Here is a 15,934-nt window from a genome sequence, read left to right as displayed (position 1 = left end):
CAAAAATGGTTGGTATCAATACATACAATTTTCTTGTATAATAGTGCAAAAACTAAATTACCACATAAATAAAAAAATAATCAACATTGGATACAAACTAGACTTAAGTATTTTCTTGAATGATTGAAGTGAGCAAGCCTCCCTAATGTTACATGGGAGGCTGTTCTACAATGAAGGGGGCCGCAACATAAAATGACTTGTCAATAATGCGGTTTTTACAAGCATAAACATTGAGAAAGGTTGATCTTGTCACAGAACCAGTTGATGGTCTGCCTCTATGAGGCAAAAAAATCATAGATATTTTTTAAGAGCATTTTCATGTAAACACTCGTATACATACAATTACATACAAATCTCAAACCTGATTCTATCTCAGATAGGCAACCAATGAAGGTTAGGCGATACAGTTATTAATATGAATAAAAAGAAAAAGTTAAAATGGATTGCAAAGTAAACTTGAGTCACACCCTAAGTTTGTTAATTAGATTTTAATTATTGTCTTGAAATTGTCCCATGATATTACAGCTGACCAAGGACACATACGGCAGTGTCAACAGACCAATCGCATGCTGATATCGAATGCCTTTAGGTACTCTCAAAATCTAAGATAATCATGTGAAATACTTTGTGTGGCAGATGTACAATAGCATATAGGCCAACTGGGATCCCATCAAATATTATTCTGTGCCAGATCACAAATTTACACTTTTATTTTTGGCATCACAGAAGAATGTAAAACAAGAAAATTAAATTAAATTTGTCACATATTTGCATAATTCTAAATTTTCACAGTACTAAACACATCCATAAGAGAAAGTCCTCACTTAATTGGATGGTCATAACTTTGAGCACTATTAATTATACCATTTTTCACCCTGATGTGGCAGTGATGGTAGGCACAGCTTCAAGTAGCTTAAAGACACAGCATACATGCAGGCACGAAACAGCTGCCTCAACACTTTGAATTCCCTGCCACATCGGGGTGACAAATATTATAAAAGCAATAAAATCCCAAGAACATGCAGAGAAGGGTTTTGTTCAAGTTTGTTTGGCTTACCGTATTGCGTCAAATAAACGCCCCCGGGGCGTTACATTTTCCCAAGGGGGGGGGGGCATTTATTCAAGGTCAATTTTAGAACAATAATTCCTGTTAAAATCATTAGGTAAACTAAAAACACACGCTAAAATGACGAACTATGAACTAGAAACACTGACTTCTGGCTCACTTCGGGTTTCTGATCCAGATTTTCGCCAATTATTGACGCTATTCTCGACCATGTGCGCAACTTGGTAAGCTTACTACACAAGATAGCATGGAAATATCGGCATTTTTGAAACATCTTGGTTGAAAAAAGTGGTGGGGGGCGTTTATTTGAGGGGGGGGCGACTGTTTGACGAAATACGGTATAACTGGTGAAAAAACTCATTGTATTGATATAGAATAGCGTGCATGCAGTTGTTTGCAGCACCTATGCTAGTTGTGCGTCGCGTAATGTGTAACTGGCACACCCTTATGTGAATTTATGTGAGCATGAGTTGGGACTTTATTGATGCGGGCATTAACAAAAACTGAATAATTTTCACCAATTATGAGCCGAACAAACTTTAGCTGCAACATGATACCCCAACTAGTCAATAAGAAATGACAGAGAGATTGACATTGAGTGAATGACATTCGATATGATTCAAAAAGTTACAATGTATGAGATTATCCTGATAAAGGTTTGCATGGATATTGACCTTGCAAAATGCACTCCAGATTGAAAAAAGACTGGTCAGCAATCCATAATGGTCAGTATAGTCAAGCATGTTGAGAGCCACTGACTTCAGGTGAATGAAACATGCTCCATTGTAGGCTCTACAATTTCACACAGCATGATCATGAAACAGGTAGGCCCTATGGGGTAATCCATACACTAAAGCAGTGGAGCTGAGCGAGCATGTGTTTCAATGGACTGTGGTGTAAAAAGCTGGAGTGCTAGGCATAATTTACCATATTCCCAGCTCCACTGCTAGAGTGCACACCAGTAAATACAAGTCTCCCACACCCTGGGAGAAAAAAATCAGTGTTTCAAACGAGGAAACGTGCAATACGACTGAATTAAATCCATTAGAAAAGGCTTAAAACCCAACTATTAGGCCCTGATTCATATTTAATCCTCATTTAGGCCTGGGAAATAGATTGTCTGTGAAAAATGAGCAGGATCTGACTTTTTATTACAATTTGGCTAAACTTTCAAAATGTGTTACATTTCAGAAACACCAAGCTATTCAGTAAGGTGGCGACGCTGTATGGGCTATAGGGTGATCTAGTCGGCATTTTTCTGGAAAAAATGCTGGACTCAGATATAATTTCTACAATAGATGACTTTATCTGACCTTCGACTTGCAGAAAGGGTAAGTTTTGAAGAACTGAGTCGCTCTGGAGTCAAGAAAATTACGTTTTCCTGGACCCTGTTTGTACAGAAAGTCAATGGGAGCTATTTACTGGTGTGCACCCTGAAGTGTATGGATGACACCATACCCATTCTCAGTGTGATGTCTGTATTTAAAAATAAAAAGAGAACGGGCATGGGTTTTCTTAGTACCAATTACCAAAGATATACCCAATAACATTTAATGTCCATGTAAGAGTACAAGTATACTGTGCTGTTAACGGTGATGGTGCTGCTACTGCTGCTGATGATAAGTACAAGTCTTTTCAGGGTTCAAAAAGTTTCTGCATTGATCATTCACTGCTTTCCAGTCAAATCTATAATTTTGGAAAAAAAATAATAGTCACAATTATCATTTTGAAAATAAAACAAAGATCAAAAGTGTAAATTATAATGAAATGTATATGTGACCAGCTCCAACAAAGCTCGGAACAAGTCGCCAGGCATGTTTTTGAGTATAGGCCTTAGGTTATTAATTATTTTAAACTGTTGTGATTTGGTAGTTCACAGCATCTTACGAATGGTAGTGAGCTTTAGCAAAAACTGCATTGCTCAATTCATAGCGAGTGTATAGAAGAATTAAAATATCACAGATATACTTTTATAGGTGCGGCGGTTCTTGAGTTACGCTGTAAACAACAACACTTTTGTAAAACGTACATAACTCATTAACAACAATAAATTAAGCAAGTTTGCAAAGTATACAATTTGTAGAATGAACTTTTGCAAAACATCAAGGTGTTATTTTCAATAATATATTGATCTAGATAATGAAAATCGATTTTTAGGTTGCTTCGACCAACAATACCTCGTCTACCCTTAAAGATGACATTCCCATAAACAAAAATCAAATTTTGGAATTCTTTATTTCATGGTATTTGACCTTGGGCCTGAGTGGACTTTCAAATCCTTGAAAGTACTTATTAGAAAGAGGCTTATTTAATCAATAATTGACAGTTGATCTATGATAATCCCTATTCAATCCTGTGTAAAGCAGGAAACTAATGAGCCCATTACTCGAATAGCCGTTCGATAAAAATATCAAGGTATCATTTACAAAATAATCCATATCTTGAAAAGTATTGATGCTATGTATATAATTTTGGTATAATTTTGAAGCTTATTATCCCGTGCTTAGATTTGTATTAAAATCATGAAATATCAAAAATGAGACTTGTTCCTGGTTTTGTCAGAACGGGTCACATATATGTGACAGGATCTGAGCTAATCATACTAAAGTAAGCAATAATGAAATTCAGATATAGGCCAAAATAAGGTGTGAAAAATACAATAAAAATACAATGCGGGACGGTGATATACACAACAAAGGGTCGTACCACAACATGACCGAAGGAGTGGTACGATATTGGCGACATGTGCGCTGGTAGTAAATTCCAATTTTCTTTGCTTTGCCGTAGTTGTTCGCTCAAAAAAAAAGGGATATATCTGACAGTAAAAGCTAACATTTTATGGCAAAGAAATGCTAATCTATTTTGTTTGAAAATGTTATAATATTGCTTTAAGTACAGAGCAAGTTAGAAAAGTGAAACTCAATTTTCAAAATGTCTAACTTTGGTCTGAGTGTATCAAATCATATGGAACAATTTAAATAATTTCATCACATTTGTAGCAAACTCATTATCTTTGTGATGGAATTTGCATCTACCTTGAATTTCAGCTGCTCATGGCTTTGTTGATATACACAACAAAGGGTCGTACCACAACATGACCGAAGGAGTGAGTGGTATGACATGGCATATGTGTGCGCTGGTAGTAAATTCCAATTTTCTTTGCTTTGCCGTAGTTGTTCGGCTCAAAAATAAAAGGGATATATCTGACAGTAAAAGCTAACATTTTATGGCAAAGAAATGCTAATCTATTTTGTTTGAAAATGTTATAATATTGCTTTAAGTACAGAGCAAGTTAGAAAAGTGAAACTCAATTTTCAAAATGTCTAACTTTGGTCTGAGTGTATCAAATCATATGGAACAATTTAAATAATTTCATCACATTTGTAGCAAACTCATTATCTTTGTGATGGAATTTGCATCTACCTTGAATTTCAGCTGCTCATGGCTTTTATAAATTAATATGCAACACATCATACTACACATTAACTGACAGCAATAACATGCAACATTTTGCTTAAGGGATCCAAAATGAGCGTTTATTGCGTTTCGACAGTATTTTTTGTGGAACATGAGAGCACCTCAGACCTATCGAATTGCATTCTGAATACGAAGCATGTCTTTCTGATATCAAATAATTTTCATTTTTTCAAAATCACAATATAATACAAATTTTATGACAAATTATAAAAATTTGATATTTTTCACATTTTGATATATAACAGTCCTCGAAGTAAATTATATAAATCTAATGATATATTCTTAAAGTGTATGTAGCAGGAGGAAAAGCCGACGGTCAATTGAAAATTTTGACCTTTTATATTGAAGATATGGATTTTTCCCAAAAAGACCTTATTTTTGTTTGGTGTTTTGGGAAAAAAAATCCATATCTTCAATACGAAAGGTCAAAATTTTCAATTGATCGTCGGCTTTTTATCCCACCTACATACACTTTAAGTATAAATCATCAGATTTATAAAGTTTACTTCAAGTACTGTTAAATATCAAAAATATCAATTTTAATGATTTGCCATAAAATGTGTATTAAATTGCGAATTTCAAAAACCAAAATTATTTGATATCAGAATGACATTCTTCAGATTCAGAATGCAATACGATATGTCTGATGTGCTCTAATGTCCCAAAATAAATACTGTCCAAACGTTCATACCCCAGCCCTTAATAAGAGCGATTCAATGCTTTTTTCCCCTTCATTACAAGCAGAGCTCAAAATATGCTGACTAATTGAGGGCGATTCACCCAAAAATATTTGCAATGCTGAAAAATATTTGTTAATGGCAACAGCAACCACACAGGCTACTTTTTCATAGGATCTGTTCCAATCGCCCTAGTAAGGCTAAAATGAAGATTTTAAAATCCAATGTGGAAAGCATTTCAATCAAAATAAGCTTGAAAAAGTTGAGATGCTCAGAGCTTTCAAAACTTACAAACACTTAATGAAATATTTCACCAATTTAAAGTGTTAATTAAACAATTGTTCCAACAAATGCTATTAACAAAAAAATAGGAATAAAATTAAATTGGCCAATTTCTCTGAGACAATTGCACACTGCAAAATGAATGCACTTTGAGACATACTTTTTTTTACAGTAATTTGCCTTCAGTATACAGGTGTACATATACGAGGGGGCATCAAAAAGTTTTAGAAATCGCCCAGAAGTGAAAGAGCTATATCAATGAAATTTTGTCAGTGCAACCTATGTAACCACATAACCAGCAAAATGGAGAAAATTGAGGCATGTAGCATGATTAAGTTCCATTCTAAGGGTTACAGTGCCCAAAAAATCTGTGATGAAATAAAAAAAAAATTCATTTTCCAAAAAGCAACAGTGACAATATCACAATCACCACCGAAGATAACTTTCATTTCATCATCGATTTTCTGGGCACTGCAACCCTTCAAATGCAGGATCTTAATAATGCTGCTTGCCTCAATTTTCTCAATCTTGCAGTTTATGCGCAGTATGGGGCAGCAGGTTATTAGCATCTAGCGTCGCCTGTAAAAAAAGTAAACATTCTTATGAGACCATTTTTGCATCATAGTGTAAATAAGGACCAGTAATTGCACTGACAAAATTTCATTGATATAGCTCTTTCACTTCTGGGCGATTTCTAAAACTTTTTGATACCCCCTCGTAAGTGTCTACACATTGAACAACTCACCATGTTGCATTCAAGTACATCATAATAGCATCATTGAGGTCCATCTGAGCATGTTTTATGTAGCGAGTGGCTTCCTCAACATCCTCACATCCAGTGAATTCAAGAAACTGAGGCACCAAGGAATCAATGGCCTGATTGACATTATGGTCAGGAGAATCTACAACATCTGTAGCTATATCGGTAGTCATGTCAGTTGTTTCCTTAAAGTAAGTAATAAATCATAATGGGATGAATGAAACACATTCTATAATCTAATAATAAGTATAACCAGCGAATATACATTGAAAGATAGGGAGTGGGGAAGGATGATATACAGTGTGGAGTCTTTACTTCAAATACATAACAGACTTATTGATGAGATTCATCAGGATCGTTCAAAGTCAAGTTAAATTAATTGAGATTCTGGTCAACCACGCATTGCCTTAAAGAAGCCATTTGATTTGATTTGGATCAGGAGCAGGGGCAAAAACCCGGCAAAAACACTATGAACAAGGACGAGGGGGCATACAAATTGGACAGAATCTGACCAGATCATCTCACAATGGCAACCAGCAAAAGTGGCGATGTCATCACATCCACTTGGGTCTGCTGACATCTAGAAACACTTTTTACAGTCATTGCAGAGTGAACAAGGTTCCTGATTGGAACTGAAATATATCGAGTGAGTATACTACATTTTCTTGGATCTGTTTACCAGAATCTCAATTAATTTAACATAACAGACTTGTTTCACTTGTCCTCATACTGTTGGAATGGCATACATTTGAATTGTTTTGAGCAAGTGGACCAACTCTTTTATTTTGCTGATTGTAGCTATAGCATATCTGTCAACTCGTCCTATTTAAAGCCATAATGTACGATCCTATAATATGAAATTAGGTCATTTACAAGTCCCCCATACAACTCCACGTAACAGCCTAAACTAGCCAGTGGAGTTTCTTCCACTTTACCTTGTTATTGTGACTTCAAATGGACAAAAACTCTTCCTGAATTGTCTTTTTTGCCTGATTCAAGGATTTCATTCAAGGATTTGAACAAGCATTCCAAAAGTGGTCCTTCTTTATTAAGAGACACTAAGATATTTATTACTGATTTACCCATAGAGAATAGACCAAAAAGGAGTACCAACTCTGCCATGTGTTGGTACTCTTTGTGTGTCACTCATGAAGTGCAACACACTGCGCCTCTGCATTATTTGCTAAAATAAGGTAAAGATAAACTTTCATATTAAAGTGCAAGCTTGTGTGTTATGCATCATGCCTATGACACATGCTTAGTGCTACAACTTTCCCTGATAATTTAAGACAAACCAATATTGGGAGATTTACCATCGATTCTGAGTCAGGACTCTTTGGGTGCATCTCTTTGTATTTACCTCATCATCAGATTCCACTGACAATCCTTCCCTCTCTCTCTTCCTCTTTTCCTGCATTCTCTTCCGGACTTCCATGAGTCTCTTATGATGCTCATCATCAAGAGCTGGCGACACAGGATCTACCTGATACGGCTGACTTGTAGCAGCAGAAGGCTCAGAATTAGCAGAGGGAAGGGATGGATTGTCTTTCTGAGCCTTCCTCTTTTCTTGGACTCTTTTTCTGACTTCCAACAGGTGTTTCTCAAATTCTTCATCAGTTTGGAACATTGGAGAAGCTGCTGCTGCTGAACAGTCATCTTGATCTGGAGCATTAGAAGCACCTGAGGGCTTCGTATGATGGTTATTTGTAGTCACTGATGGATCAGCAGTATACAAGTCCTCATCATCTTCTCCAGCACTATCACAAATTTCCTCAGGAGGAATTTCAAATTCATCATCCTCGCTGGCACTGTCACATTTCTCCTCATCATCAGGGCCTTCAGATCCTACACTAACGGATCGTTCCTCCTTCACGCCACCTGTTGCTGCTGATGATCTCCCAGCACCTGTTTCATCAGCTGACTTACTATTTTGTTCATTTGATTTACTCAAAAATTGAAGTTCCCATGCTTCTTCATCGTCAAGTTCAACAGAATTTGTAGGGCTACTGGGAGCTGAGTTGGAATGACCATTTGTGGTAGCTGCTGCTGATGATGATGATTGCACATTGTTTGTAAATGCTGGCAAGGATTGGCTGCTGTTAAGTGGTGCTGATGATGATGACTTTGGAGGAAGGCAAGTTATGATGTATTCTGGTAGTACTCTCTCACTTTTGTACACAATAAATTCTTCAAATTCTGATATTTGGCCCTAGATTGAATTGAAATAGAAAAAGAAATCTATTAGTGCAGCCTTTGTCATCGAGGCATAGGATGAGAATTTCCTGTTTCTTATCTCTCGAGTCTCGACCCAAGGGCTAAGAGCAAAGTTGTTATATTGATTGTTGGGCATGGCCTTCTTTGCTTTTCTCTATTTCTTGACTATTTAACTTCCTTTAATCTATAGACGAATCCGACAAGCCACATTCCTACACCTCACTGGGGGCCATCCATCCATTTTACGTGACGCCAGTATCATAGACGTGCAGCGTTTACCACTCCCGTGACGCGGCGCAAGTGCTACACACTCTGATGCGCTTGCGATAGTGGGTGTCTTGGATCACAATCCAAACAAACTAAGCTAGTTTGGCGCAGATGGCCCCCAGCTATGGCCGACTTAATCCTGACCATCACTTGGCTCGTCGGATTCTTCTATATAGACCACTATGTTTTTATAGGATATAGCAAGCCTGACTTGTGTATTTTGCATAGGTCTGGACCAAAAATAGACCCAAGTGTGTGTCCCTTACAGGCCAACCTATATATGTAAACAAACAAACAAACAAAACAAATACACTGTGATTCCTGTGAGTCTATCCAATTAAAGGCACTGTCAGCGATTTGCTAAATCATAAAATCTAAAAAATCAGATTTTGTACATTTTTGTACAATCCCTAATGAAAGAGAGATGGGCACTCCACCTTGTAAAATACAGGTTTGACTTCTTTACCTTTACCTTTTTTACATTTTTGTAAGGAGCCATGCGACTGATAATACTGAAAACGACCTTATAAGGGTAAAATGTCACATTTTGGTCAATTTTGATCTATAGGGTACAAACTTATTCAGTCACACAAGCATGCACAGATGACAGAATGCAGTACTCATCTCATAATCCTCTATTGCTTTTGTTAAATTTAAAGCATGGTCAATAGACTACAAACTTGTTCAGTGAGAAAAGTGTAACATTTGGAGGTGGCAGCCCTATAGACTTTTCAATAAACAATTAACAAGCGTGGTTATCTTATTTATTTGTTTACAAGGTGAATGAACGAGCAATTATTCTCAATTATCCACAAAGTAGGCATACTACTAAATCATACTCGATTACCTGGACAGAGTCATAATATTTGATTCCTAGTGGTCCAGGTTTGTCTAGCTGTGGTTCTCGTTTTAAGTCTTTTGCATTCTGTCCCTTTGGATACACCTGACAAGGAAAGACAACATTAAAATTTAAAACATGATGTACGATCTTTTAAAATAAATTTGAATATTTTTCAAACTGATTTTTTTGGTATATTTGTAGTGTATACATGTATATTGTATGTTTGTCACAAGTTACATTACACCTTGAAATTGGTACTAAACAAATTCTTTGTGCTGGTAGAACAACAGAGCAATAAACTAATGTCTTATTTTAAGACATTTAAAAATCTCCTCAGTTAAGAGGCCACAATAGTAAGTGGGTTTTCTTCCATTTTACCTCCTTATTTTGGCTTAAAATGACCAAAAAAGCTTCCCGACAGTTGTTACTAATTATGTAATGTGATCAAGCAAAATCAGTCAGAAATATTGATTTTGAGATACAGTCAAACCATGGAAATAGAAGAAAGTATTTCCTTTTGTTTCCTACTGTTTTTAAAAATCTTAAATTGCTCATATCTTTTGAACTGTTTCTCTAAATTCAATGGGGTTTTCTGCAAAATGTAACTTTGCAAATGCTGTTTAAAATCCTATAAGAAACTGAAAATTTAATATGTCCGACTTATTTTGCTTGGTCACATCACATATCATTTCATAATATTTTGGCAAAGAATAACAAACTTAAAAGTTGGCTGAAAATAAATTAACCAGGAAGTAGTAGTACATATATACATGTAACCCTGGGCAATGAGACATACATGTTGGTTTGTCACACTAGGAGACTGAAATCATGTAACTTGTGGTTATTTTGGCAAGGCTTGATCAAATTAAATGATATTGTGCTGCACAGAATACATACGATTTGTGTATTTAGCACATTGTTGGCAATGTGTGGCATATAAATTCAACCGCTACTAAGAAAATTTACCAGGTGCAGAGGTTTAACAAATTTTAATCTTTCCCCAGAGTAGGCCAGTGCACATAAACGTTGAAAAAAACCAAACAGTGCATCCAGCCAGATTCGAACCAGTAACCTTCGTATTACCAGCACAACGCTCTAACCAACTGAGCTAAAGAGGCACATTGGAGAAAAGCGGAAGATATAAATCTATAGGTATTACGTTCAAATGATGTTGAGGTTCAAAGATAGGTCATTCACCCCAAGAGTATTAGACCATGCAGAGATAACAAACCACAATTCAATGAGGATCACAGCCAAAATCAAAAATTCAGCTTTTTGCCCAGAACTGTGAGAAAATGGAGTAACAAACTACTTTAGAAAGTTATCAGCTCCCCAAACCACAACCAGTTTAGATCCACAATTTAGAGCTACTCTTTGCCCATTGCCTCTTTGTTAGTCTTTCTTGATAAGTATTCAAGAGGATAACCAACAAGTAAGTACCATATCAAGATAGAAACAATCCAAAAGTACAATATGACACATATTTCAGAGTAAGCAAACTGGGTCACTGTCAATCAACTCCCATTTTATTTAAATGTAATATACAATATGTTGAAAATTCCATCAGAAATTGGATTTTCTATTCCTGATATATAATTTGTATAACTTTGTAAATAATCAATCTATAAGAAATTGAACAACCCACTGGATTTCCTCCAAATCAGTTTTGCTGATACTGTATGATTCATTTTGCTTCATTCACCTGTTTAGTTCTATTAACATTTGATGACAAGGACATACCTTAACAATTCCAAGTAGAACTCTACATTTATACACAGTGCATTGTTTATCCTCATCTGAGTGATCTTTCTTCTCCTTCGTATAGAAAAAACATTTCCTCACATCATTGCTGAAGTAGATACCACGCCCAAAGTGGCCTATTCTTGATAGTCTTTGATCAAGTCCTTCATGACAAATATCCTCTTTTTTACCTTTACTTCCATGAAATAAATAAACTTCATTCACAGCTGTATAATGAGAGAATACAAAATACAAATAGTATCTGAATGAGTTAAATCCTTTACTCACCTAATGACTGATTCCTTTACTCATCCAACTACTCACTCATTTACTCATCCAACTATTCACTAATTATCAAACTACTCACTCATTTACACAACCAATTATTAAAAACTCAGTCCTTTGGTCATCCAACTACTCACTCCTTTCTCATTCAATGACTCTCTTCTTTACTTGTCCAACTACTCTCTCCTTTACATATCCAACTACTCACTCCTTTGCTCATCCATTTACTCACTCCTTTTCTCATCCAATGACAGACTTTTCACTCATTTACTCATTTAACTACTCACTCCTTTACTCATCCAACTACATGTACTCATTCCTTTGCTCGTCCAACTACTCACTCCTTTCTCATCTAATGACTCACTCCTTTACTCGTCCTACTACTCTCTCATTTACTCATCCAACTACTCACTCCTTCACTCATCCAACTACTCACTCATTTACTCATATAACTACTGACCCAAATACTCATCTAACTACTCCTTTACTCATCCAACAACTTACTCAACTGCTCACTCCCTTACTCATCCAACTACTCACTCATTTACTCATATAACTTCTCACTCCTTTACTCATCTAACTACTCACTCATTTACTCATCTAACTACTCACTCATTTACTCATCTAACTACTCACTCCTTTACTCATCTAACTACTCACTCACTCATCCAACTACTCATTCCCTTACTCATCCAACTACTCGCTCATTTACTCCTTTACTCATCTAACTACTCACTCGTTTACTCATCCCAACTACTCACTCTTTTACTCATCAAACTACTTACTTCTTTACTCATCAACTACTCACTCACTCAATTATTCATCCAACTAATCACCCCTTTACTCATCCTACTAGTCACTCCTTATTCTCATCCAACTACTCACTCCTTTACTCATTCAACTACTCATGCTCACTCCTTTACACATCCAATTACCCAATTACTCATCCAAGTACTCACTCATTTACTCATTCAAGTATTTACTCATTTACTCATCCAATTACTCTTTTAAACATCTTCCTTCTCACTCCCTCAATGACTGACTACTTTACTCATCCAACTATTCACTCCTTTACTCATCTAACTACTCTCCTTTACTCATCCAACTACATGAACTTGTTCCTTTGCTCTACCAACTACTCACTCCTTTACTCATCCAACTACTCTCTCCTTTACTCGTCCAACTACTCACTCCTTCACTCATCCAACTACTCTCCGTTACTCATCTAACTTCTCACTCCTTTACTTGTCCAACTACTCATTCCTTTACACATAAAAACACTTACGCGTTTACTCATCCAACTACTCACTCCTTCACTCATCCAACTACTCTCCTTTACTCATCTAACTTCTCACTCCTTTACTTGTCCAACTACCCATTCCTTTACACATAACAATACTTATGCATTACTCATCCAACTACTCACTCCTTTACTCAATCCACTACTCACTCATTTACTCATCCAACTACGCACTCCTTTTCTCATTAATGACTCACTCCTTTACTCATCCAACTATCCATTCCTTTACTCAACCATTTACTCATCTAACTACTCACTCCTTTACTCATACAACTACATGTACTCAGTCCTTTACTCATCCAACTACTCACTCATTTCTACTCCAATGACCCACTCCTCTACTCATCCAACTACTCTCTTTTTTACTCATCCAACTACTCACTCTTTCACTCATCCAACTACTCATTCCTTCACTCATCCAACTACTCACTTATTTACTCATCTAACTGCTCACTCCTTTACACATCCAATTACTCACTCCATTACACATCCAGGTACTCACTCATTTACTCATCCAAGTACTTACTCATTTATTCATCCAATTACTCTTATTCATCTAACTACTCACTCCCTTACTCATCCAACTACTCAATGATCCTATACAGGTCCAACTACTCACTCTTTTATTTATCCAACTATTCAATCCTTTACTCACCCAACAACTCACTCCTTTGCTTATGCTTATCCAACAACTCACTCCTTTACTCATCCAACTACTTGCTCCATATAATATATATTGGATGTTGAATAATCGGTGCAACAGGTACATTTGTATTCATTATCCAATATGTTCCAATTCATTATGTTCTTAGTTCTGAATGAATATTTGATTTGATGTCAACAAGCATGACTGGAAATGGAAGGGAAATAGACGAACCAGGCCTAAATCACACAAATCAACCCAATCATTCACATTTCCATTGACTCAATGCTTAATCCCATATAATTCAAATTTACCTGTTCTTGATCTGAGCATACGTTTACTCTCTGCATGGAACTTCTCCCATAATTCCTTGTTCTCTATTCGATCAATGCGCATAATCTTTGCTCCTGCCTTGCTGAATTCCCCCTCTATGCTTGCATATTCCCAGCATTTTTCACTCAATTTTACCAAGGTAAATGGTTGAATATTTCTTGAATTGTGATTATCACTGTCCCAATTACATGGTATATTAAAGTCGCCGACAGGGAATGGCTGGAGGGCACTGTTCGCTGGACTCACTTCTTCCACTTGGTACTTTTCATGTGAAGCAGCAGACATGGTGAGATTATGATGACTGGTTTTCCCCAGAACTGAAATAAATAATTTACTTTACATGAGTATACACAGTGGAGGTGGCAAGAAAAAGTTTGGGGACTCCAAATAGTTACTTTCAATTTGGCATTTCTGGCTTAAAAAGTGGGAATTTTCCTGATTTCTTAATTTGACTGGGACAAGCCCATGATTGGGGGTGCCTCTATATAAGTGTCACCTGCACCTCTGCATGATTGTGATTCAGCTGTGTAAGACACACGGCACACTGACATATAGACACCCATATGATAATCAGGATGCAACGGTGTGATGCTTCTCACTAACAAAAACACATGTACATATAATTATACACACAATATATGGCAATGGAACAGAAATGACATGTTTGTGTGATTGCATAGCCATTTGGCTAGATTGTGTAGCGAAATGCAATGCAATACCGGTTATACAGTATTATGTCCTGCGCACAAAACACTTTGCACTTGAAGCTAGCAAAGGCGATCACTGAAGATTGAATTGTTGCTTCCAAAATGATTTGTAGCTTTCACTTCAAAGAACACTTAGATAAATATTTAGAAGTACAATTTTACCAATGATGACTTTTTGTGCTAGAGATGAAACTGGTTAATATGCACATACCATACCATGCACATATTTTTACGGTCTTTTGTGAGCGATCGCGTAAATGCCACGACATGCAACGCTCTCAAGGCACGCAATTAATGCTGCCGTGATTTGTTACACACGCATGATTGACTGTCATGAATATGCAAGCTTTGTATGCTGTGAATTCAGAATTCACAGCATACAAAGCACGGGGGACTTGCTGTGCAATAATTATGAGCCCCTCCCCGGGTAAAATTTCCAAACGGCTCGCCAAAAATCGCTTGCCCTCATCCCCCCCTTCCCCTCGGCCTGCCAAAAATTCTTTGCCCCCCTGCACATGCCAAATTTTTGGGATCCTGATTTCCAAACCATATAAAAATGGTCTATACATGTTGCGAGCGCAGCGAGCATGAAAATTTGCATAAGCATTTCCATACCGTTTTCCTAAGCCTTTTTAGCGCATTTTATTTAAAAGGCGCCCCATGAATGTGTGCCAAAAATCGCTTGCCCCCCCCCTCTTGCCAAAAATGTCTTGCCCCGCCAATTGTACCCTCCCCAGGGCTCATAATTATTGCACAGCCCAGCCCCTTATATGGTGAATATTCTGAGCTGTATTTATATGTGACTGATATGCAGTGATATGTGACATAAATGTTTTTCAGATTTATCATTTATAGTGCAAATAATCAAATAAAAATGTAATGTAATTTTTAAGCTTACCTGCTTTTCATGCTATAGCCTATGGACTTTGTCCCATGTCATTTACTCATGACCTGAGAGCTGAACTCATGTGAGCATGAGCGAGCTTTAACAAAACAGGAAAGACATTTTATATGCTTTTAAAACACATTAATTAAAACATTCTACTGATTTCAGTGATGACCTGTCCACAGTCATAGATCAAGCGGTGAGAGGCAATTGGGAAACGACCGGGAAATTCCCGTCTTCCCGGTCTAGTCGATTTTAATATGGGGATGGACGTTTAGTTTCAAATTAAATTTTTTTCTTATTTTTCATAAACGAGACATAAATAAACTATGTGTACGGAAGTGATTCTAGATTAGAAGTGTGTTGATCGAAGCGGATGATAGATGCATTCTTATTTGATGAAGAGAAAATTGTAACTTATGGTGTGGAAAACACCAAAACTTTTCCCCTCCTTCA

At 36.7% G+C, this 15,934-nt stretch overlaps 1 protein-coding gene across 1 annotated transcript; it reads right to left on the bottom strand.

The window, feature by feature from the left end:
* Positions 1 to 2,385: 2,385 nt before the first annotated feature.
* Positions 2,386 to 15,797, bottom strand: LOC140151392 (uncharacterized). The gene is made up of 7 exons (XM_072173717.1): positions 15,491 to 15,797; positions 13,867 to 14,202; positions 11,325 to 11,551; positions 9,591 to 9,686; positions 7,623 to 8,471; positions 6,248 to 6,447; positions 2,386 to 2,752 (listed from the first exon to the last, which is right to left on the bottom strand). Coding segments are annotated over exons 2-7 (1,677 nt in total). The 5' UTR covers positions 14,171 to 14,202; positions 15,491 to 15,797; the 3' UTR covers positions 2,386 to 2,751.
* Between the last annotated feature and the right edge of the window lie 137 nt (positions 15,798 to 15,934).

This window comes from Amphiura filiformis, chromosome 4 (assembly GCF_039555335.1).
Source record: "Amphiura filiformis chromosome 4, Afil_fr2py, whole genome shotgun sequence".
NCBI lineage: Eukaryota > Metazoa > Echinodermata > Ophiuroidea > Amphilepidida > Amphiuridae > Amphiura > Amphiura filiformis.
The sequence above is the reverse complement of the archived record's forward strand: the minus strand, read 5'-3'. Positions and strand labels throughout refer to the sequence as shown.